We start from the raw sequence: 26,840 nt of genomic DNA on the forward strand, positions 1-26,840 counted from the left end.
AATTTTTTCCATGTATAATGCGTAAAATTTAACTAATTTATTGTCCTAAAATCTGGGGTGCGCATTATACATGGGTACAAACAAAAATATATACCGTAAATTCCGGACTATAAGCCGCGACTTTTTTCCAAAATTTTGAACCCTGCGGCTTATACTCAGGTGCGGCTTATCAAAGTCAAAGTCTGCTTTATTGTCAACTTCTTCACATGCCGAGACACACAAAGAGATCGAAATTACGTTGTCTCTATCCCACGGTGACGAGACATATTACACGATAGACATACAAGTAAACGACACAATATAAAAACAAGAAGGCACAAACAATAAAGAATAAGAGTGATAATAAATAATAAACAGATAACACAACAAATAAGAGGAGCAAAACGGAGCCAGTGTGCATACAGCAGACAGTAAGCATAGCGCAAAAGTACAGGACGCTACGCAGAACGGGGAAGCGAGTTCAGGATCCTAACAGCCTGGAGTATGAAGCTGTTTGAGAGTCTGGTGGTGCGTAGCGCAGGCTCCTGTACCTCTTCCCAGAGGGCAGAAGCTCAAACAAAGAGTGAGCGGGGTGACTCACATCACTCACAATCGTGGTCGCCTTGCGGGTGAGATGGGTGGTGTAAATGTCCTTCAAGGAGGGGAGCGAAGCACCAATAATCTTACCAGCCGTGTTCACTATGCGCTGGAGGGCCTTCATGTTGTAGTCAGTGCAGCTACCACCCCAAACAGCAAAACAACTGGAGAGGACGCTCTCAATGGTGCCACGGTAAAATGTAGTCATGATGGCCGGAGGAGCACACGCTCGCCTGAGTTTACGCAGGAACTACAGGCGGCGCTGGGCCTTCTTCGCCAGTGATGCGGTGTTGGTGGACCGAGAGAGATCCTCACTGATGTGCATTCCCAGGAACTTGCCGCTGCTCACTCTCTCCACCACAGCACCGTCTATGGTCAGCGGCAGGTGTTGGGTGTGACCCTTCCGGAAGGATTTTTCCGTGATTTTTGTGATGACTTGATCACTTCAAGATTCAAGAGTTTTTTATTCGCCATGTTTGAGCGTGGCGGCTCGGTGGCGCACTGGGTAGCACGTCCGCCTCATAGTTAGGAGGGTGCGGGTTCAATTCCACCTCCGTCTCTCCCTGTGTGGAGTTTGCATGTTCTCCCCGGGCCCGCGTGGGTTTTCTCCGGGCACTCCGGTTTCCTCCCACATTCCAAAAACATGTTTGGTAGGCCTATTGAAGACTCCAAATTGTCCCTAGGTATGAGTGCGAGTGCAAATGGTTGTTTATCTCTGTGTGCCCTGCGATTGGCTGGCAACCGGTTCAGGATGTCCCCCACCTACTGCCCGATGACGGCTGGGATAGGCTCCTGCACGCCCGCGACCCCCGTGGGGACTCAGCGGTTCAGAAAATGGATAAATGGATGGATGGATGTTTGAGCGTGCCAAACAGGGAATTTTACTTCGATAAAACACACCCTCTGTTCAACATTTAGGTGACTAACAACACTCAGGACATGTGAAAAATGGCAACAAAAATGTATACACTGCGATATCGTGACGAAAAAAACAACAACAAAAATACTATTTTGAAACACTACTATGGCTGCTGCTTATTCTGGCTGTGTTGCTTGTGACTATTATGAGCTCTAGTAGGAATGCACGCTAGGTGACCTGCGTCAAAGGGCTCTAAACCCTTTCTCTTACTCTGCCATGTGACCCAGAGATTACACAAAGCTGTGGCGCTGTTTGGACCATCTGCATAGTATTAAAACCCAATCAATCAGCATTTAAATTCAATTCTTCTGACATTTTGCTCACCAAAAACAAGTTGTAATGAATGTGAACTTTTAATGCATTTTATTCAGAAAGTTAATTTGAACCCCGAGGCTTAAATGGCGGCGCGGCGTATTTATGGATTTCTACGGCCTCCAGGGGGCGCTCTAGCAGGACAAATTACAGACCCATATGTCTGACCTCGATCGTTTGTAAGGTCATGGAAAAACTACTAAAGCGGGCTCTACAAAATCACCTGAACGAGCTTGACGTGCTAACTGCTGCTCAGCATGGTTTCCAGAAAGGACGTTCCTGTGTATCGAATCTCTTAGTAGCCAGAGAGAAGTGGGTAGCTGCCGTCGACGCTGGTAAATGCCTTGATGTCATTTTCGTGGACTTTAGCAAAGCCTTTGACAGAGTACCTCACATGCGTCTCCTGCTTAAACTCCAAAGGGTTGGTGTAACTGGGAAGATCTTATCCTGGATTGCTGACTTTCTGGAAGGACGTTATATGCGAGTGAAAGTCAACGACGCATACTCAGCGCCTGTGCTTATGTCTAGTGGAGTGCCACAAGGATCGGTCCTTGGACCCGAACTCTTCAAGCTCTACGTCAACGATCTCCCGCAAGAACTGAACATTGAGTGTTTACTGTACGCGGATGATTTAAAACTTTGGGCTGAAGTTACTAGCGTCGAGGATGCTGACCGTTTCCAAGACGTGTTAGATAGGCTCCAAAGTTGGACGGAAAAATGGCTGCTTCCAATAAACCATGCCAAATGTTCAGTGCTCTCCATGGGAACTCAGAATCCACTCAGGGCGTACCATATTGGAGGATATCTCCTTAAAAACACCACAAGTGAGAAGGACCTTGGTGTCATAGTGTCGTCAGACCTAAAGACTAGTCTTGACACCACGAAGAAGGTCACCGCTGCCACCAGGATGTTTGGATCCATCAGACGGTCTTTTGCCCGTATGACTCCTGCGATTTTCAGACCCCTGTTTATCTCTCACGTGCGTCCCATTCTTGAGTACGGACTGCCTGCAGTATTCCCATTGACCAAGTACGAATCCGATATGCTGGAGCGAGTTCAACGTCGCGGTACGAAAACAGTCGCAAAACTTCACCAGCTTTCCTACGAAGATCGACTGGAACAGTTGAATCTCTTCTCTCTGGCCTACCGTCGTCACCGAGGAGATCTGATATATACCCGGCGCATTCTCCGAGGCGAACTTGGTGAAGACCTGAGGGAGTATTTCATCTTAAATAATGATACTTCGACACGTGGTCACAGTTTGAAGCTATACAAACCGAGGAGGTTACGCATCCATGGTGACGCCACTCTCTCTACCCGTGTAGTTAATAGCTGGAACCGCCTACCCGAATCATGTATCACAGCCCAGTCAGAGGAAAGTTTCAAGAGAAGTATTGACGCAGTGTTTAAAGTCTGAAAGGTGAAACTGCCGACCGCGGTATCGGTACCGACTTTTTTCCGACATTTCAACCGCGGCTTGGTAGCATCCCTTCAACGTCCGGGAAGTGAAGGAGCTGACAAGGGATTCTTCCCTCTGCTTTCTACCTCTCAATGAAGTCAATGAAGTCACGCTTCTTCTTCTTATTATTATTATTTCTTCTTCGTCTGTCTCGCTGACAGATGAAGAAGAAATAATGCGCCGAAGACAACGTGCTAGTTTGTGTTTTGAACATTTCACGGATCACGCACACACCCTCATCATGGAAAACAGACGAAGAAATGAGTTTGATGCAACTTTTAAGTTAAAAGCAATCGATTTGGCTAAATGGCGTCGCGGCGTATTTATGGATTTTTACGCCCTCCGGGCCGCTCGAGCAGGAAGCAAGAGCGAGACAGACGAAGAAGAGATAATGCGCCGAAGAAGACGTGCTAGTTTGTCAAGACGGTTGGGTCACTCTTTTCTTTATTTCGTGGCCTGTCTACTCTGGATCTATACGTGTCGCTCGCTAGTTTTGTAATGTAATTTAGCGCTTCGTGCATGAATAAAATTTGCATGAACAGACCCTCATCACACTCGATGACGAAAGAGAGACTGAGAAAGTGTGAGGCGAAGGATATCTAACGCTATTCCAATCGGACGCTGAGGAGGAAGACTTCGATGGTTTCAGTGCACAGAAGGAAGATGAAGACGATGAAGCTCTTTTTTTACTTTTACTGGTATGTTTTTTAACGAGCCCTGATGGTGTTGTACTACCGTGTTGCTGCTGTGTTATCGCCGCGTCTCACTGACTTTTACCGGGTATGTTTTTTTTAATCCAGCCCTATTAGTCTTGTGTTACTTCCGTGTTGCTGCGGTATTACTGCCGCATTACTTCCACGTCACGGGCAGTGTTTGGAAAGAAATGTTAAGGTATGTTATTAAAACTTTAAAAAAGCTTTCTGTGTCCAGTCTTTCTTTGTTAATAACTCGGGTGCACACTTCCGTGTTGCTGCGGTACTACTGCTGCGTCACAGGCAATGTTTAGAAAGACATGTTAAAGTATGTTATTAAAACTTTAAAAAGACTTTCTGTGAACGGTCTTTCTTTGTAAAAAAACGCGTGTGTACGTGCGGCTTATAGTCCGGTGCGGCTTATAGTCGGGAATTTACGGTATATATATATATATATATTAGGGGTGTAAATCGCGGGTTTTGTCACGATACGATATAATACCGATATAAAGAACTGCGATACGATATTTGCCGATATCTTAAAGCCTGCTGCGATTCATTCACGATATATTGCGATATAGTGCTCTACGATCGATTTTTTCATTTTTTTAATAAAAAATATAGAACAATATCCTGATTTATAACAATTCATATGCAAAATCAACAAGGTACTGCAAACTCTTTATTTAGGAAATTACAAGAGTATTGTAGTATACAAATTGCTTACTTTTACACTTAACTTTGATGTCGTGTTTTTTCTTTAAATGTGCGGCGAGATTTGTGCTCCCTGAATATTTGATCACCGCATGGCAGGATTTACAAACTGCACGTGTCTTGTCCGTTGAGCCATCTTTTCTTTGGAATCCAAAGTGCTTCCAAACGAATGACTTGAAGCCTAAAGGGGAGCAAATTTCCTCGTCTTTTTGGACACTAGCCATAGCACCAGCCCAGGAGCCGCGTACTAGTTGTCGCCTCCCCTTTCACGTGCGTGCTCTGCTCACAACACAACAACGCCGGGCGCACTGCTCCCGGAAAGAGGAAGCAAGCAACAATGAACTGGATTTCAAAATAAAGTCGCGTCTAATGTCCGAGGTCAAACACGGCGATATAAATCGATGTTTACCTTTAGCATCGATGCCAATGAATCGTAGAGCATTATATCGATTTATTGATGTATCGTTACACCCCTAATATATATATATATATATATATATATATTTTTTTTTTTTTTTAAATCCGGATATACGGAGGCCGCCATTGCAGGTGCGCTTTCTTCTCTGCTGTTCACTTCAAACACGCTCCATAAGAACACAATGCTCTCGTATCAGACGCTTGCTAGATCACCTGCTCATTTGCTGTCACAATGTACCCTACACAAATCCGAAACATTTCTTGGCTATTGAGTATGCTAGCGCATGCGCAGTGCTACTGACCGGCAGAATAACATCCGGTTGTTCCCAAAGATGATCTTTTTTCTGAAATATTTTTACGTTCACGGACGAAAGTAGGAGTCAAAATTTGGGTGCGTATTATACATGGGTACAATTTTTTTTTTTTAAGAAAATCATGGTACAACAAAACCAACAACAGGACTGACCGACAAAGACGTGGAACAAAAAGACAGGGTGACATTACCAAAGACAGGAACAGAAACCAAACAGACATCATGACAGTAACACATGCAATGATCCGACGGTGAGCGAGGGGCAGACAGGACTTACCGTTTTTTTCCGTGTATAGTGCGCGAAATTTACCTAATTTATTGTCCTAAAATCTGGGGTGCGTATTATACATGGGTACAAAGAAAAAAAAATTTTTTTTTTTTTTTAAAGAAAGTCATGGTACAACAAAACCAACAACAGGACTGACCGACAAAGTCGTGGAACAAAAAGACAGGGTGACATTACCAAAGACAGGAACAGAATGACAGTAACACATGCAATGATCCAACGGTGAGCGAGGGGCAGACAGGACTTAGATACAAAACACGTTACATCGATTGAGGTGACACAGGAAGAGAGGGGCGACGCGAACAGAAACTATGGCAACCTAGACACATAGCAAAACTGGGGACGAGACATGACAAATCTCCCCCGAAATAAAACTCACCTTTCTTCTTGTTTGTTGTCAATCGCGCATCGCATTCAGCCATCCTGGCCAACACACTTAGTCAGTAAAATACATAATTGACGACACATCGTTTGATGCGATGGTGCAATCCTTGAGGGTGTGTTATTGTCAAATATTGTTTGTTTTTAATCTCCATCGCGGACCGGACGTCATACGGAGGCCGCCATTACAGATGCGCAGAATAGATGCGCAAGACACGTCAGCTATATTAAGAGCGAGAGTTGTTTTCTTCCTATTAGTTTCAATTCACAGTTTAATTAGCAGTTTCAATCAGCAAATAACAAAATGCGTATTACAGGTAAAATTTTATTTCACAACACTTTGCCTTGTTCCTTTGGTCTCTGCTGTTCATCCTAAAACACAAAGGCGCTCTTTAAGCAATGCGACAGTGAGCGCCCGGCGCGCTGCGGTTGCGCGACCGCACCAAATTAAGCTCCCTGCGCAGTGCGCACTGAGGTCCACTTAAATTTTAGGAAGTACATCAGGACTTTAAAAATATCTTCTAAATTTCAGCGACGGCTCTGTCACAATAATGCTACCAGCGCGGTGCAGTTGGGCGGTCGGCGGCGTGCTACGGTTGAGAGTTCTCTCTTGCGCTCTCTCTCTCGCTCTCTCTCGCTCTCGCACACACGCGCACACACGCACACGCGCACACACGCAAACCGGATATCATACGGAGGCCACCATTACAGATGCGCAGAACGGATGCGCAAGACACGTCACCTATATAAAGAGTGAGAGTTCAGTTCTCTACCTAAATCCGTATTACAGGTAATATTTTATTTCACAACACTTTGCCTTGTTCCTTTCGTCTCTGCTGTTCACTTCAAACACGCTCCATGCGACCGCAATGCTCTCGTATCAGACGCTTGCTCGATCACCTGCTCGTTTGCTGTCCCGTGCGCGCACGGAGCGCGGTGGTGCGTTTACGGGCAGTCGGAGAAATCAACGCCAACAAAAGAAATTACATCCAGCCTAGTTAAGACCATACCAAAGACTATAAAAATGGGACCCATTGCCTCCCTGCGTGTGTGACGATCATTGGGACTTAAAAAAAAAAAAAAAAAAAAATTAAATAAATTAATAAAAATGTGGGTGCGTATTATACATGGGTACAGGCTTTTTTCCAGCATCAACATGCCATTTTTAGGGTGCGTATTATACATGGGGGCGCATTATACACGGAAAAAAATGTTAACTGTTTAAATAAATGTTAAATATTTTCAGCACGTGCAATATAAAGCTTTTTCCCCCAATAAAAACAGTTAAAAGAAAACAGTTGAAAGTGTTCTGTTTTTTTGTGATATGACTATGCACCGCTTCATTTTTGGTCACTCTCATGTTCTGTGTAACAAAATGTGTTCAATGGAAAAGTTCTTCTTTTCTGTTAATATTTTTTTAACATAAACTTTTAAAAAAATGTTTTTGCGTCCCGAAATGGTGATACTTTTGCCTAAGGTTATGTTGAATTTGGTCCACAACTTTGGAAGTGCCCTACCCGCGCTTCTTGGCATGGCCTAGAGCAGGGGTCTCAAACTCCAGTCCTCGGGGGCCGCATTCCTACATGTTTTCCAACTTTCCCTCGTTAAACACACCTGATTCAATTATCAGGCTCCTGCAGAACGTGAGGATGAACTGGTCATTGTGTTTAACGAGGGAAACTTGGAAAACATGTAGGAATGCGTCCCCCGAGGACTGGAGTTTGAGACCCCTGGCCACGAGCCAATCGTCTGTTATCCAATTCACTCACTGCATGCTTGTTTTCTTTCTTCAGTAATAGGAAAAGAATACCAAAACAAAAATTAAACTTAAACAGGTTGGTTGAGTTCAATCAAAATTCTTGTTAACAAAACTCTGTTATCACGAAAAGTATAACACAGCGTTGGGCTTTTCGTCCCACAATGCTCGCAAGCAGAACATTGCCATTCAGAAAGAGCAATGACAAAGTTCCTTGGTCAGTTTATATTCAGTTGCACGTGCCGGTGGGGGGTGAGCTTGATGAGTTGCCCCCACCCCCATGGAATGTTTGGTGAGGGCAAGTTCGATGAGAGGTGATTCCATGGGAGTGAGGCAAGTTCGATGAGACCTCATTCCATTTGAGTGGGGGCAAGTTCGATGAGAACTGATTCCGTGGGAGTGGGGGCAGTGAGGGGCGATTCAGTGTGTGTGGGAGGTTGACTTGGTGGGGGGCTGTTATTTTTCCAGCTAGCTGCTTCTAGTCTTTCAGGCTTGGCGATCACCCTTTGGCTGTTCTTCTTCTGCCGCTCTCCTTGTGGTACCTCTGCTGGTTTTGAGAGAATGAATGAGATTGCCTTTTATTTGTCATTATACATAGTATAATGAGATGGGAGGTGCCCAACAGTGCAAAATAAAACAATAAAGTATATAGAAAAAAAACTGAAGTATAGAAAAATATGATAGCTATTACCGTTTTTTCCGTGTATAATGCGCCCCCATGTATAATACGCACCCTAAAAATGGCATGTTGATCCTGGAAAAAAGCCTGTACCCGTGTATAATACGCACCCAATTTCTTTCTTTTTTTTTTTTTTTAAGTCCCAATGATTGTCACACACGCAGAGAGGCAATGGGTCCCATTTTTATAGTCTTTGGTATGGTCTTAACTAGGCTGGATGTAATTTTTTTTGTTGGCATTGATTTCTCCGACTGCCCGTAAAGGCACCACCGCGCTCAGTGCGCACATGTGAAAAAGGCGTGCGGACGTGAAAAAGGTATGGGAGAGACGTTGAAGAGGAATAAAAACACCCTTGAAAACCAAAACTTGCCCCTCGTCGTGACTCGGAGCCGCAACAAATGTTTCGGATTTGTGTAGGGTACATTGTGACAGCAAACGAGCAGGTGATCGAGCAAGCGTCTGATACGAGAGCATTGCAGTCGTATGGAGCGTGTTTGAAGTGAACAGCAGAGACGAAAGGAACAAGGCAAAGTGTTGTGAAATAAAATATTACCTGTAATACGCATTTTGTTATTTGCTCATTGAAACTGCTAATTAAACTGTGAATTGAAATTAAGAGGAAGAAAATATGAATAATATAAGAAATGACAATAACACACCATCAAGGATTGCACCATCGCATCAAACGATGTGTCATCAATTATGAATTTTACTGACTAAGTGTGTTGGGCAGGATGGCTGAATGCGATGCGCCATTGACAACAAACAAGAAGAAAGGTGATTCCAAGTTTTATTTCGAGGGAGATTTGTCATGTCTCGTCCCCAGTTTTGCTATGTGTCTAGGTTGCCATAGTTTCTGTTCGTGTCGCCCCTCTCTTCCTGTGTCACCTCAATAGATGTAACGTGTTTTGTATTTAAGTCCTGTTTGCCCCTCGCTCACCGTCGGATGATGTCATGATGTCTGTTTGGTTTCTGTTCCTGTCTTTGGTAATGTCACCCTGTCTTTTTGTTCCACGTCTTTGTCGGTCAGTCCTGTTGTTGGTTTTCTTGTACCATGACTTTCTTAAAAAAAAAAAATAATAATAATAATAATAATAATAATAATAATTAAAAAAAATAATAATTTTTGTACCCATGTATAATGCGTGGGTGATGTTCGATTTTTTTTCCTGTGGGCGCGCGCCCCTACTGGAAAAAGTCCTGGCTACGCCACTGGAAAAGAGCATAACCTATACCAGGGGTGGGCAAACATTTTGACTTGCGGGCCGAATTGGGTTCTAAATTTTGACCGGGGGGCCGAACCAGGAGCAGATGGATGTAGTGTTTGTGTGAAGTAATATAAATGACATGTAAAGGTCATTGCAGAAAAGATTTTTACTTTTAGGAGATACTAAAGTTAAAGTTAAAGTCCCAATGATCGTCACACACACACATCTGGGTGTGGTGAAATTTGTCTTCTGCATTTAACCCATCCCCATGTGATTTTGATCTATCCTCTGGGGGAAAGGGGAGCAGTGAGCAGCAGCGGTGCCGCGCTCGGGAATCATTTGGTGAGCTAACCCCCAATTCCAACCCTTAATGCTGAGTGCCAAGCAGGGAGGCAATGGGTCCCATTTTATAGTCTTTGGTATGACCCGGCCGGGGTTTGAACCCACAACCTTCAAGTCTCACTCTACCACTGCCACTGCCACTGAGCATGGATATTAAAAAAAGCTTTTTGAAAACAAATGCATTTATTAACAGCATTAAAAATATATTTCACCAAAAAAACATTATCAGTGATTCTTATTAAATACAACACTGTTATGATGAATAACATTTTTTATCACTTCAGCGCCTGCAGGTCAGATTTATGAAATATGTTTATCTAATGAGGCGAAATCACATCCAACAGCAAACATTCTGACCAAATACATCATCTTGAAGAATCAGTGAAAGAATACATCTAAATAAAGTAATAAAGAAATCAATAGTATTGTTGGTTTCCCTTTTTTGCTAGTACATCATAGTCTGGAGTAAAATTTGTTGTGGTAATTCTTAGGATAGAGCCGAGGTGTCAGTCCGTTAACCTAGATCTGTGACGGGCTTTGTTGACGTTCATGTGGCTGAACGTCTTCTCACACACGTAGGTCGAGCCAAATTGTCCACTCTTTTTTAACATTCGGCACTCAGTGTCCACATTTCTTTTCTTCGGTCCACTCATTTTAATGGAAGGATTCCAGGGGAAGGTTTCTGGGTGGCATTAGCGTCAAACTGCATCTGAAAATTCAGCGCGCGAATTACGAGAATATTGACGTCACAGCCTACACTCGAAATTCGGCACTGATAGATGAAATTACGACGTACTACTGAGTACGCACACACCGAGCTTTCTGACACGGCTCCCGGGAGTAAATGCGCGGGTGGGCGGGCGCTTCCCCATCTACTGGGGAAACATAGTAATTGCAAGGAAAATGACCCCCAAAAAAATTAATAGTACAATTTATTCAGGTTTGGCGGGCCGGATTAAACGGCCCTGTGGGCCGGATGTGGCCCGCGGGCCGTAGTTTGCCCATGTCTGCCCTATACAGTCCTCAGGATCCCCAACAATAGCGGTAGCAGTTTGCATTATTTTATTGCAACGTTTTTCCTTATTCAGATTTGTTTCAAGACTACAGTTAGACTTTGCTTTGATGGTTAATGCAGTTATTGCAATTTTGTTGTTTTATCACAGTAGATTGGTTTATTTACATTTCAAAAACCAGAAGCCATTCATTTACAAATGTGATTGCATTTTAGTTTACATATTTAAATGTTCAGATATTAAGATGTGATAGACAATTTGATTTGAATGAGGCAAAAAAACATGATTTTACTCTTGAATATATTGTTATAATCATTTGTTTCAGATGTAATTATTTTCTGTATAAAAATTTAATTTCGTGTTCAAAAAGTATTTTTTCAAACTTGAGTCCTGAAAAAGAAGGGGTCGTCTTTTATTCGGGCCAATACGGTATATATATATGTATATATATACATATATAATTAAAATTATATAAAGTCGGTAGTGCAAAAATCAACGTAAAATGTTGCCCACGGTGGTGGGACCTTCTGCATAAATCCACTCCACCTTCTGTCGCACATCATCCATTCATCATCCTGCCAATTTGTCATTTTGTACGGAATTGCGTGAACTTTTGGCTGTGACATAAACTGTTAGCCGGGACGTGAACTTGTGATCATGCTGCATTTAGCAATTTCATGACTACTCAATTCGTTAATGTTTCCTGACTATGCTTTGTCAATTTTTCATGCAAAGGTTTTACTCACCACATACCATAGATTTGTTTATTCTTTTCACATTCCACGCACTTGCTCATATTTTCAGTTAATCATGCTTCCAACCACATATTTTCATTGTTAGGCAAAAAAATTCCCTCTGTCCTGAACATTTTCCAATAATCCAAGGCTGGCGTAAGGCAACATACAATGTAAAATCAAGCATAAGGCAAAACATAAGATATAATCAAACATTCAGCATTCTTAGATGCCCTTGACTGTCCGTGATTCACAAAAACACCAGGCATGTATTGAACAGCTCTGTCCTGGGCTGTCCCCTGGACTCCATTGAGGTTGTGGGTGAGAGGAGGACGTTGATTAAGCTTAAATCCATCATGGACAACACCTCTCACCCCCTCCATGAGATTGTACGGTCCCTGAGCAGGTCCTTTAGCGGCAGACCTTTGCACCCTCGGTGTAGGAAGGAACGGTTCTGCAGGTCCTTCATTCCCTCTGCTGTCAGACTTTACAACATGCATGCCGCCTGATAAAATGAATGTGTTTCGTCTCTGCTAGCAGCACTTGTGTTTGTGCTTGTCTTTTATTTACCCTTTTTTGTAATTCTGGCACTTGTTTTATTCTTGCACTAGTATTATTCTTGCACTCATATGCGCTGCTGTGACAAGTGAATTTCCCCGCTGTGGGATGAATAAAGTTCTATCATCATCATCATCATCATCATCATCATCATCATCATCATCATCATCATCAAAAGGTCATTAAGCTATTGAGACAATAATCCCAAGAACATTTGTTATTTCAAAGTGCACAAAAATACATATAAGATCATGAAGTTATTATGAAGACATTTCTCTTTACCATGTAGTCGATCACATATCAAAAAAATGTCTAGTTACGTCTTCTTTGAAACTGAAAATTAAGGATTAAAGCTGTCTTCATTTAAAAAAGAACTGAATGGTTTAAAGTATGACTATGATAGAGAAACAAAAAAGATTTAAAGCATAAGAGATCGAAATAATCATTAATCGATCTTAAATTATTATAAAGTAGAAATTTAATGAATAAGCAAGAAAGAGAATTACAAGTTTCAATTGTTCGAACAACTAACAATAATTTCCATTTACCATTCTCAATAGAGCTAAAATTATTCAGTCTCGAAGTTCTCTCGATTGAAAACTCAAAAATATAGTAAAAAAGGGTAAGAGGCTAGAGGTCTAAAATGCTGTTTGGTGGAAAAGTCGAGTGATCAGTTCTCCTTGTTCCAAAATCCGAATTCTGTTTAAAAGAACAGGCTGGCCTAAAGAATGGAGATGACGACGCCCTAAAAATGGCTCCTCTGTCCTCCACCGAGGTCTGCTTCTCCTAGCCTGTCTTTGACCTTAAAATTTGACTAAGTCCAATTTGAAGATAATAAAAATTCATTTTAACGGACCTAGGGTTAATCTCATAGAGAATGAAATCTATCTTTGTCTAATCTGCGTTCTCGACCCATGGCATTAGCCGCAGGGGCCATACCCCTGACGGGGAAAGCCCACCGGGCGAGAGAGAGCGATGCTCTTTGTCTGAACGAACCTTTTATACCAGTCCAATTTGTGGGTACTATGCCTGCTTGGTCACGTACCAGTTTTTTTCCATGACGTCATACATTGGCCTCAGATGACCCAAATGCTTCCAGAACAGACTGCACCTGCATCTCGGCCGGTCTCAACCGGATTCAACCAGATGAGGTGACCATGTTCTCACGGAAGTAACAATTTGTCAACTGTCTGTCAATGTGACATTTGCAAATGTTTTTTTCTCTGTCTTGTGTTCCGTCAAACAGCATTTTGTTTAGGCTTCAACTGGATGAACGTGACCGAGGTCACGCTCATATGTGGGATCTCAGTCTTCCACCACTTAGTATCACCATTAACCCTTTCCGCCTCCTTGTCTTCGCTCACATTGATACATTCATGTTTAACTGGAACATCAATATTACATAAATGTTTGATACTGATCAAACATTGTGACAATAATAACACATACTTTCACAATAGTCAATTTAACACATAATCATAACTATGATCGTGGATTCTCTCAGTTAAAAGGTTAAAACATTCAAGCATCTTCAAAACGTATTTTGACAAGCTGGTGACCTCTAGGTCAAAGTCAAGCTCAAGTGCGGGATTGCAGTCTTCCACCCACTGTATCACTGTCAACCCGTTGTCCTTACTCAACTCTTCATACATTCATGTGTAAATGAAACATCAGTGCTATGATGCTGCTCAAGTTGCTACTAACTATACAATATTGCAAAGCAGAATAAAATAAAGTATATTGCAGGTTACTCTAACTGTGATTAACATGTATCATTCTCATTACCTAACGATGAGCATGGGCTTCCCTAGTTAGCAAAATTCAAGCAGTTTCAAAGTATTAGTTGTACTAGGTTCATCTTGTTTTTTCTTTTTCAATTACTTCTCTGGTTCTTCTATATCAAACAAATTTGTTTTAGGTTCATTTACCTGACATGTTTCGGCGGAATCTTCCGCCTTCATCAGATCATCTGATGAAGGCGGAAGATTCCGCCGAAACATGTCAGGTAAATGAACCTAAAACAAATTTGTTTGATATAGAAGAACCAGAGAAGTAAGTAGTTTCAAAGTATATTATAGCAAAACAAAATAATATAACATAATCCAAAATTGTGTGTTGCTGTGCTTCAGAACAAGTCTTCACCTACTCGGTGATTTCTTAAACTATTAATTTACTATCTTAGGTCAATCCGACTTTGGCACCATCTGGTGGAATTTGGACCTAGAATGGAGGTTTACTGGTTCAACCAACAAATTCCCCTTTACCAATTTAACAATAGTTAATTTTGAAGAACTAACTTTTAAGTAACCCCTACTCAGGCCCCCTTCTTCAGGTCTTCCATGTCAAGCTTTGAAATATGGAATTTCATCTTAGTCAATTCATCTGGGCCAAATCCAATCTTACGCACCATCTTTTACCATCCTATCCACCATGTAACTCGACACATGCCATGGGAACTAATGCACTCCCATACAATCACAGATGCTGGCTTTTGAACTTTGCGTTGATAACGGTCCGGATGGTTCGCTTTCTCTTTGGTCCGGAGGACACGACGTCCAGTGTTTCCAAGAACAATTTGAAAAGTGGACTCATCAGACCACAAAACACTTTTCCATTGTGCATCAGTCCATTTTACATGAGCTCGGGCCCAGAGAACCTGGCGGGGTTTCTGGATGTTGTTCATAAACGGCTTTTGCTTTGATTGGTAGAACTGTATTTACTGACAGTGGTTTATCTGAAGTTTTCCTGAGCCCATTTGGTGATATCGTTTACACACTCATGTAGGTTTTTAAGGCAGTGTCGTCTGAGGGATCGAAGGTCACGGTCATTCAGTCTTGGTTTCCGGCCGTGGCGCTTACGTGCAGTAATTTCACCAGATTCTCTGAACCTTTGTATGATATTATGGACTGTAGATGTTGAAATCCCTAAATTCCTTGCAATTTTGCTTTGAGAAATGTTGTTCTTAAACTATTCAACTATTTTCTCACGCAGTTGTGGACAAAGTGGTGAACCTCGCCCCATCCTTGCTTGTGAATGACTGAACATGGGTTGGGGAGGCTCCTTTTATACACGATCATGGTACCTACCTGTTCCCAATTAGCCTGATCACAAGTGGGATGTTCCAAATAGGTGTTTGATGAGCTTTTCTCAGCTTTCTCAGTATTTTTGCCACCTTTCCCAACTTCTACTGGACGTGTTGCAGCCATGAAATTCAAAGTTAATTATTATTTTGCCAAAAAACAATTAAGTTTATCGGTTTGAACATTAAATATGTTGTCTTTGTAGTGTATTCAATATAATATGGGTTGAGAAGGATTTTCAAATAGTTGTATTTTGTTTTTATCTACATTTTACACAATTTCCCAACTTCAACCGAACCCGTTTTGTATAACATTTAAAGAAAAACAGTCCCATTCAACAACAATTTATGGATAAGAACTACAGGGATGATTTGGAGTGAAAGGAGTTCTCTTGAACTAAACAGAGAACTTTGTTGGTGCAAGGGAGTTCTGCTCATAACTAGTGAGGGCCTCTGACAGGGATGGCTAAGAAAGGAAGGGAAGTATAAAACCACACGTATGATTGGGAGTTAAAATTCTTTGGAGCTAGATAGAGAACTTTGTTGGAGCAAGGGAGTCGTACTCGTAGATTATGAGGGCCTCTGTGAAGGGTGACCAGTGCTCCACCATCCAATTATTCCAACAACTGCCCAAAAAGGGAAACCTCGCAGACTGTAACAACTGGTGGAGCATCACACTGCTGTTGATCCCTGGCGAGGTATTCTGCAGGGTGCTGCTCCAACGTCTAAAACATGAGGTAGACACCATCCTAATGGAAGAACAAGCTGACTTCCAAAAGGGAAACTCCTGCTCAGAACAGATCTTCACTTTTCGCAACATCATGCCAAGAACTCCAGACACCCCTCATCATCAATTACGTAGATTTCAAGAGAGCTTTCGACAGCATCCCCCGGAAATCACTGTGGCATATTCTCCAGCTATATGACACAGAACTATAAAGTATTTCAAACATATTTTAATTATTTATAATTTATTTTAGAATTATCCATCCATCCATTTTCTGAACCACTTTATCCCAACGGGGGTCACGGGCGTGGTGGAGCCTATCCTAGCGGTCATCGGGCAGTAGACGGGGGACACCCTGAACTGGTTGCCAGCCAATCGCAGGGCACACAGAGACGAACAACCATCCGCACTTGCACTCACACCTAGGGGCAATTTGGAGTGCTCAATCGGCCTACCAAGCATGTTTTGGGGGATGTGGGAGGAAACCGGAGTGCCCAGAGAAAACCCATGCGGACACGGGGAGAACATGCAAACTCCGTACAGGGAGGGCCGGAGGTAGAATCGAACACGCACCCTCCTAACTGTGAGGCGGACGTGCCAGCCAGTGCGCCACCGAGCCGCCTCTTTAGAATTATATCATATAATATACCATAATCATTATTATGTCACCGTTGCTGTTTATCTGAGTCACGGATAGAACCAACTCTCAAATTAGCATTGGCTTGGAAGCATAGAGAGCTGAACGCTGAGTTAAAAGTCTCAATATAATATTTTAAATCAGGGGACGTGTCAATGGTGTGAAATGAGCTGTTCATTAATATTTATAGGATTAATATTTATAGACTGGCTAGTAGCACCACAGCATTACCATCTGCTCCTCTTTCTAGGCGGTCAATTTTCATAGTGGAGTCATGTTTGTGCTGGTTTTACCTTCGTTAATGTCGCTCTCATGATTGCTGTCAATTTTTTCTGTTTCCAGTTTCGTTTGAGCTCATCTATTGTTTTTTGTTTATGTCACATGACCGCAAAGACAGGTAAGAATTATGATCATATCAAACACCTTTGAATAGGGAAATATTGGCTCAAAATGACGGTGATTATTACCTTAAACTAGACGACCGTGCTGACAGGAGTGCGCAGAGACTCCAGAGAAACTTTAAGAATCAGTTATTAGTCTGAGACTGTGAAAGCCATTAGTTGTAAACCCAGCATGAGTTGGAGTCAGGCAGGGCTGTCAAACACATAATCCAGCTCAGTCGGACACTTGGTAATACAATGAAGGAGTTTGGTATGGCCTAGTTGGTTCAAGACATGACACGGCTTGCCAATAAGCACATTAGTTTTTACCCCCGAACGGCTTTGGGCGCTGCTTCTTGAGTCAAGTCAAGTCAAGTTTATTTGTATAGCCCTAAATCACAAGCAGTCTCAAAGGGCTTCACATAGACAGAAATTGACAATTATTCTCAAAGCATCCCATGATCTTAAGCTCCCAAAAGGGCAAGGAAAAACCTAAAAACCCCTACCGGGGGAAAATGAGAAACCTTGAGAAGGGACCACAGATGGAAGGATCCCCCTTTCAGGATCACCAGGTTGAAATGGATGCAGAGAGGGCACAAATGATACAACATGAAAATCAATGAAATAAAAAGTGGATGTCCATGTCAGAGCAGAGGGCTGCCGAAGGAGCCCTCAATTGTCCTGGCAGTGTCTTCGAATAGGTTGAGCTGCAGTTCCCCCATCCTGAATTGGCCCACGAGAATCCAGATAGCCGCTGTCAGCATGGGTGCCACCTAACCACCTCCCCGGCCGGGGAGGGGGGAGGGAGGGGGTGTAAATGGAGAGAAAACAAACTCCAGCCGAATCGGCCACTACAGGTTAGTTAAAGGCCATGTCATAGAAATGTGTCTTTAAACGTGTCTTAAATGTCTCTACTGAGGTAGCAGTCCTAATTTCCATTGGTAGGGCATTCCAAAGCTCTGGAGCCCGAATAGAAAATGCTCTAGAGCCTGCAGACATTTTCTTGGCCCTCGGTGTCGCTAAAAGGGTAGCGTTTTGCGAACGAAGGTTACGAGACGGAACATAAGGGACAACTAGGTCGACGAGATATGAAGGCGCTAAGCCATGCAGTGATTTATAGGTTAATAGAAGAACCTTGAAGTCACACCTTAAATGGATCGGGAGCCAATGTAAGTTGGCTAGTATTGGGGTAATGTGATCAAATTTTCTTGCCGAGAGAGCAGCCTTGCAGCAGCATTTTGTACTAACTGCAGACTTTTGATGCGGGATTTAGGAAGACCCGAAAATAGTACATTACAGTAGTCCAGGCGCGACGTGACGAACGCATGTATAATAGTTTCCGCATCACCGGTCGAGAGGATCGGAGGAATGTTTGCAATATTACGAAGGTGAAAAAACGCAATTCTGGTTATGTTTTTAATGTGCTTTTGAAAGGAGAGAGTTTGGTCAAATATTATCCCGAGATTAGTTACAGTATCGCTTTGAGTGATAGTACGGTTATCTATAGTTATAGCGGTTTCCTTGAATAAGTGTTGATAACGAGTTGGACCAATTATCAACATCTCAGTTTTATCTGGGTTAAGACGAAGGAAGTTGAGAGACATCCATTGCTTGATCTCCGCAAGGCACGCCTCAAGATTACAACAATCCCGCGGATCTGTCATCGATAACGGCATATATAATTGGGTGTTATCCGCATAGCATTGAAAACTAATATTATATTTACGTATTATGTCCCCAAGCGGAATCATATAAATATTAAAAAGAATTGGTCTGAGAACCGATCCCTGTGGGACACCACACGTAACATTATAGAGCTCCGAGGACGCATTGCCATGGACCACTCGGTGCGTCCTGTTTGATAGATAGGAATGGAACCAGCCTAGTGCTGACCCTGAAATACCAACACAACTTTTAAGACGCCCTAATAAAATATCTACAGTGTCGAAGGCAGCACTAAGATCGAGTAGTAACAGTGTTTTAATCCATAGCTATGAGGAGATCATTAGTCACTTTAGCAAGTGCTGTCTCAGTGGAATGATTAGCTCTAAAATCAGACTGGAAAGTGTCATATCGATTATTGGCGACCATGTAATCAATAAGCTGCTGCGCTACTACTTTTTCAAGAAGTTTTGCTATGAATGGGAGGTTTGAAACTGGCCTATAATTACTGAGACAGTCCGGGTCAAGATTTGGTCGCTTAAGTAACGGTTTAATGATAGCGGTTTTAAAGGCTGTTGTCACTATCCCAGAGGAGACAGACAGATTGATTATATTTAAGACGGACGGTCCTAAAATTTGAAATAATTCTTTAAGTAGTTTGGCTGGAAGAGGGTCAAGTAAACATGTTGTTTGTTTAGCCGCACTAACCAATTGTGTAAGCCTTTCAAGAGACACGCTTTTAAAAGTTGAGAGGGTTGTTGCATGATCATCAGCGTTGGTAAACGGCGGGCTCGACCGAGCGATTGGAATGGTATTCTTGATCTCATCCCTAATGGATTCAATCTTTTGAGCAAAAAATTTCATGAACTCGTCAGCTGAGTGGAAGGAACTGTCGGGGGTCGGCTGGCACAGAGTCAGCTTTGCCACTGTATCAAATAGGTGTTTCGGATTGTTTTTATTGAGATTAATAACTTGCGAAAAATACAGAGTTTTTGCTAAGATCTATATATTTCAGGAGGCTATCCTGCCATGCCTGATGGAAAACCTCAAGTTTGGTTAGACGCCATCTGCGCTCATGCTTTCTACATAATTGCTTAAGCGTACACGTTTCATCTGTGAACCACGGAGTAGGCACTCTACGGCGAGTTTTCAGACGTAACGGCGCCACAGAGTCAATGGCATTTAACAATGTCGCATTGAATTCATTTGTAAGATTATCAATAGAGCCGGCATATGTGAGAAATATAGCGGTTGCTGGCGACAGTATCTCTCGGCGCAGTTGCAGTCATGGAGTTGAAATGACGGCTCCTATAATGCTGATTGCTTCCTTGTCTTTGACAAGGAACTAGAATTTCAAACTTTATTAAGTAATGATCAGACAAAACAGTAGTGTATGGCAGTACTGCTATATTTGAGGTTGCAAGTCCTCGGGATAATACTAGATCTATGGTATTTCCATTCTTATGCGTTGCTGCCTGTACGGCTTGCGTAAAACCAAACGTATCAGTTAAAGTCTGAAACGCCGAAGTAAGTGGCTCTGACGGTAAATTCATGTGGATGTTGAAATCGATAATTATATTATCCGCATTGGTTACTAGATCAGCCACAAATTCTGAAAATTCATCCAAGAAGCCAGAGTAAGCCCCGGGTGGACGGTAAATAACAGCAAGATAAAATGACGGTAAAGCGGTGGATCGGTCAGTGAGAACCTCAAATGTTTAAAATACGTTGATCGAACGAGGCCTAAAACTAAGCTCGGAATTCGAGATGAGGGCGACACCCCCACCCTTTTTTCGAGGACGCGCCACATGCGAGCTCACAAAATTTGGAGGCGAGGCCTCATTAAGCGGCATCAGTTCATTAGGTTTTAACCAGGTCTCGCAGAGACCAAAAACGTTTAGATTATGTTCTATGATGAGATCATTAACGAGAATGGCTTTCGTATGAAGCGATCTAATATTCATAAAACCAAGTTTAAGTGTAATTGGTCGATCCGGGTGCGTATCTATCGAAGGATATTTATACTAGATGCGAGTAAGATTGTGTTCTCTAGGCCTGAGAACCTCTCAAATGTTTGTTAGCGCGGTGGGATGATACGACCGTGGGAATCTGATAGTAAATATTTGTTACACGTGTAGAATTATCTGAAACCGGCACCGTTTCATCAGCAAAACCGGTTGGGGTGGAGTGATTGGATTTGTCTACCAACCCAGTAGAAAGTGCGTTTATGTGTACTGTAGCACTATTCAAACTATCACGCTCTACGTAGTCTACACAAGGAGCTATGTGCATGCTGGGAGTCTAGCCTAGGGCTAGTTAACTTTATCTTAACAGACTCCAAACCCATCCTGACAGGTCGTCTAATCACCTGTGACCCGGCCTGCTCTAAAGTGACCTGTCATGTGTGGCTCAAACAGTAATCTATATTCCTAGAAAGAGTGAAGGCGCCTTCACGGTTAGGGTGAAGGCCGTCCTTCCTCAGCAGTTCGGGGCGGCCCCAGAAGGAAGGCCAGTTATCTATAAAATACAGTCCCTGCTTCTTACAGAACCCAACCATCCATCGATTAAGGGAGACTAATCTACTAAACCTCTCATCAGTGCCTCTCCCAGGCAGGGGGCCAGAGACAAATACTCGATGCCGTCTCATCTTTCTGGCGAGATCACAAGTCCTCGCTATGTTTCTCTTTGTGATCTCTGATTGCCTCATCCTAACATCATTGGAGCCGACGTGTATCACTATGTCCGAGTAGCTAGTGTTGATGGAAGCCATCCCTTTATCATGGAAGAGGAGTTTGTGTTTACCAATCAAATAAGCAACTCAGGTGACGGAGGGCATACAGGAGCCCGAGCAAGGTGACCCAAAGAAAACTGATTATTCTTGGGGTTGTGGTTTAAGACCCTCCATAATGGCAACAACAAACAAAGCAACTTTTTCATCACCAGACACATGCCATTGGGGCATTTATTTGGAGCAAGGCCTGGAAATGGGTCATGATTGGAGCATCTGGTAGTCTGGCAGGGCATAGCTTGAAGAGGATACGTGGGCCCACCTTCTTACGGGCTCACAACCCTTGTATATGGTAAGCTAATTTGGGGGGCTGGAGATGAGGACTCGGGGGTCCCTGGCTACAAAAACTGACTGAGTCTGAAATGTGGTAATTAGCCCTCTGACAAGAAAGGAGTCTGAGCTGGTGTGCCAAGTTCTAGTGAGACACATGCTGACTTGCCTTGACACATGGCTTTGTTGTGCAGTCATCTTGAGAGGCGTTGAACTTTCTTCTTTTGTTCTTTTCTTTCCATTAAAATTTTGATTCAAGGATAGGCACAAAATCCATGTCAAGGTGCAACAAATAATGTTGGCAAACACAGCAACTCAGACACAACAAAAGTACTTCAGCCGAGTGAATTAAACAGTCTTTAATATTTAAATCCTTATGAATATGCAGCACCTGCTCAAGTTGAGTGCTCGTGCCTTGCTGATCAACCAGGTATGTTATAATGTGACTGTAAGGATGCAGTTTCTTATGACTCCAGATGAAACAGCCTTTAAATAATTTTTAACTCATTTTATCTGAACTAATTTAAATTTTCTCCCTTTGTCAGCACACCAATGATGGAAGTGGAAAATTTCACAATTTTCATCAAAAACAGCATTCGATTTCCAACCTTCAACTACACAAAGTAAGTTGATGAAATGAAATGTGAAACTTTGAAAGTATACAATGAATTATTTGATTTATGCTATATTATTCACAACGAGATATGTTTTCTCTATGCTCAGAGGCAACTTCCTCCCCACCATTACTGACAAGTACATCAATCAATGCAACTTTGATATGGTCAACAATACTTACTGCCCAATCTTCAAAGTGGGAGATGTCGTCCGCTATGCGCAACAGAACTTCACCAAACTTGCAGACAAGGTAGAGTCCGGTACTATTGTGTTTCCCACTGACTCTGCATTTCGCATTGTTCACACATTAACCCATTTGCATTACTTCTCAACAATACGTGTGTCGATGACTATAGATATCTCACAATTTTCTCTAAAACTATTGAAACAAAATAGTTTTTGTTCTAACTACAGATAAAGAATTTAAACTCAACAAATGAATGAGACAAAAGCTTGCGACCCTTGTGAGGATAAGCGGTTCAGATAATTGATGGATAGAATGAGAAAATATTTATTTTTTTACCTTCGAAGATCTTGATATAATATCTCATTTGTCACGATGTAGGCTCCACAGAGACTTGAAAGGGATAAGTGAAATTTAGTTTTTTTATGGTCACAAAATATCAGATATCTCCAGCATTGGGCAGTAACTTTGTACCTCCAAAATAGTCCTTTTTCAGGAGACCCCAAGCAAGCCGTTTTCAACACTTTAGATTAGTCAATGTTAAAATTAACACCCACGTGTAATAGCTTTTCGATCAAATGTAAAATATTTAACAAATGGTAACTTATGAGGTCTCAACTCGACATCAACAGTGACAATGAAACAACTGCTAGAGAGAGAGCGAGAGCGAGAGAGAGCGAGAGAGAGAGAGAGAGAGAGAAATACTTTATTGATCCTGGGGCGAAAATTCAGTTGCCAGCAGTTAAATACTACATATACAGGTATAGACAGAGACAATATACATATTGGACACGTCAAAAATGACAACAAAAGACCGGAAGAGAATAGATCTGATTAGATTAAATAGATAGGTTAATAACAACAATTAATAATTAAATAGATCAAATAAATAAACAATAAACAGTTTCATGACAAATGACAACAAAAGACCGGAAGAGAATAGATCTGATTAGATTAAATAGATAAGTTAATAACAACCATTAATAATTAAATAGATCAAATAAATAAACAATAAACTGTTTCATGACCGTCAACGCACCTCGTACCCCCCGCGACGAGTTTAAGGTCTCACGGCATGAGGAAGAAATTAACCCTTTCCCTCGAGCAAGACGGTGTCAACAGCCTGTCACTGAAGCTACTCTGCTCAGTGACGGTGATGTACAGTTGGTGGATGGGGTTTTCTTTGATGGACAGCAGCCTGGCCAACACCCGCTTTTCTGCCACAGACGCCAGATCAGGCAACTCGGATATGATTAAATTAGAATAATGTATTGGACTGAAGGTAGAGGACAGGCAGATAAACATAGCAAGCGTCCCAAGGAACACCTGAATTGTAGTGCCGCCCAACCTGTCATCCACAGCCTTCAATGTCTTGTGGTCAAAGTGTCTTGTTAGGATTACATACAGTGTACACATGAATGTGTGGAAGTGTGAAGAAATTGTCCAATGTTTTCTGATCATACTCCCTAATCAGGTAACCAGAAATCGTGGAAATGGAAAGGGTTCCCCCACCTCGCGCCCCAAACCAACAGAGTCAAAGGAACAAATGGATATCCATGTCCTAGCCGTCAGGCTGCGGTCGCATTGCAAAACATTGGCTACATATCCGATCTAGGACCACATACGAAGGTCTGGTTTGAGAAAAAAAACAAGGGAGTTGAGCTGTTCAGACTGTCTTAGCAAAATCAGATACAGGTTGCTTATTTGTCATTAGAAAGGTACGTTACAAATCTGCAGAAGTAGGCATTTTGTCGCTCCGGACTCTGGCACCTTTTTTGCTAACTAATGATGAGATAATAAAAGCATCGTCGTGGCAGCCTCCAAGAAGTTTTCTCTCTATTCTCTCTTTTACCTCTTTATTTCCTTCCTTCCACCTTTTGCTGTCTTTTTATCTGTAATCTAATATTGGCCCACACATGCTGGCCACAGTCAGGGCCGTCCCAGGTTTGGCCGGCCGCTCGGCGCTCGGCGACGCTGGTACCTTCCACCGCATCTTGGCGTGTGCGGACGACGAGCATATATATATTTTTGTGCTTGGCCTGGCAGCTGGGATGGCTGCGTGCGTCGGCCGGCATCGGTGTGACTCAGCGACAGGTGCTGACTTGGTCCGGCTCCCACGCCAGGGCATTGCATCGGCGACCCCTGTGAGAGGTTTGGTCCCTCATATCATCAAGAGATTATAATCCCATACGAACACTGATTAAATGCATTGAACAACTCAATGACTGGATGTGCCAGAACTTTCTCCATTTAAACAAGGAGAAAACTGAAGTACCGTATGTATTCTAATTATCGCACATATTCTAATACCGTTTTTTTCCGTGTATAGTGCGCAAAATTTAACTAATTTATTGTCCTAAAATCTGGGGTGCGCATTATACATGGGTACAAAAAATTTTTTTTTTTTTTTTTAAATTTATTTATTTTTTTATTTTTTTTTAAGTCCCAATGATCGTCACACACGCAGGGAGGCAATGGGTCCCATTTTTATAGTCTTTGGTATAATCTTAACTAGGCTGGATGTAATTTTTTTTGTTGGCGTTGATTTCTCCGACTGCCCGTAAACGCACCACCGAGACGTTGAAGAGGAATAAAAACACCCTTGGAAACCAAAACATGCCCCTCGTCGTGACTCGGAGCCGCAACAAATGTTTCGGATTTGTGTAGGGTACATTGTGACAGACAGCAAACGAGCAGGTGATGGAGCAAGCCTTGTCTGATACGAGAGCATTGCGCTCGCATGGAGCGTGTTTGAAGTGAACAGCAGAGAAGAAAGGAACAAGGCAAAGTGTGAAATAAAATGCACAGAACGGATGCGCAAGACACGTCAGCTATATAAAGAGCGAGAGTTGTTTTCTTCCTATTAGTTTCAATTCACAGTTTAATTAGCAGTTTCAATCAGCAAATAACAAAATGCGTATTACTGGTAATATTTTATTTCACAACACTTTGCCTTGTTCCTTTCGTCTCTGCTGTTCATTTCAAACACGCTCCATACGACCGCAATGCTCTTGTATCAGACGCTCGCTCGATCACCTGCTAGTTTGCTGTCTGTCACAATGTACCCTACACAAATCCGAAACATTTGTTGCGGCTCCAAGTCACGACGAGGGGCAAGTTTTGGTTTCCAAGGGTGTTTTTATTCCTCTTCAACGTCTCTCCCATACAGAGCCGCCTCTTTCCCGTGCGCGCACGGAGCGCGGTGGTGCGTTTACGGGCAGTCGGAGAAATCAACGCCAACAAAAAAAATTACATCCAGCCTAGTTAAGACCATACCAAAGACTGTAAAAATGGGACCCATTGCCTCCCTGCGTGTATGACGATCATTGGGACTTAAAAAAAAAAAAAAAATTTTTTTTTTAAAAATTTAAAAAAAATCATAAAAATTGGGTGCGTATTATACATGGGTACAAGCTTTTTTCCAGCATCAGCATGCCATTCTTAGGGTGCGTACTATACATGGGGGCGCACTATACACGGAAAAAAACGGTAGTTAAATTTCGCGCATTATAAACGGAAAAAAGGTCCAAGGACTCTCAGAAGTATTTTTTCAATCAGCTGTGTAATTAAGTGCTGACTTTTTTTTTTATATCATCTTTGTTTTCATCCTGATATTTTGTGTTTATATTCCATCCATCCATCCATCCATCCATCCATTTTCTGTACCGCTTAGTCCCCACGGTCACCTTCCTCCGTCTGCTGGGGACCCGCCAACCACACCGCCCGCCGAGCCCATGGGTCTGGGAAGGGCTCGGGTTCCCTAGGAGGAGCACCATCGACGCCTCTCACTGGGCTTGTGTTTTTACTGTGGGGAGGGGGGTCATCGGGTCGCAGGGTGCCCGTTAAAAGGCCGGAGCTCACGCGGCATCGGGGGATCCGCGTGAGCTCGACCAGCACCGGCTCTCCCAGTCCCAGCACGCTCACGCTACAGGCACGTGTCCAGGTTGCGGCGGGCGACCAGAACGTGGCAGCCTTGGTGGATTCCGGGGCGGAGGGGAACATCATGGACATTAGCCTAGCACGTCAGTGGGGTATCGACTTCCTGCCTCTGAGCCCGTCCAATCCCGCATGTGCCATTTATGGCCATCTGATCGGCGAGGTGGCTTTTGTGACGCAACCAGTTAAGTTACTGCTCTCCG

General features: G+C 42.7%; 1 protein-coding gene across 1 annotated transcript in view; it reads left to right on the forward strand.

The window, feature by feature from the left end:
- Window positions 1-26,840, forward strand: part of LOC133151192 (P2X purinoceptor 3-like) — a 133,942-nt gene that overhangs the window by 47,260 nt on the left and 59,842 nt on the right. The window contains exons 8-9 of the mRNA XM_061273998.1: window positions 22,448-22,525; window positions 22,626-22,767. Of these exons, the coding sequence (XP_061129982.1) occupies window positions 22,448-22,525; window positions 22,626-22,767 (220 nt within the window). The remainder of the gene's footprint in view (window positions 1-22,447; window positions 22,526-22,625; window positions 22,768-26,840) is intronic.

The sequence above is a fragment of the Syngnathus typhle genome, linkage group LG3 (assembly GCF_033458585.1).
Source record: "Syngnathus typhle isolate RoL2023-S1 ecotype Sweden linkage group LG3, RoL_Styp_1.0, whole genome shotgun sequence".
Taxonomy (NCBI): Eukaryota; Metazoa; Chordata; class Actinopteri; order Syngnathiformes; family Syngnathidae; genus Syngnathus; species Syngnathus typhle.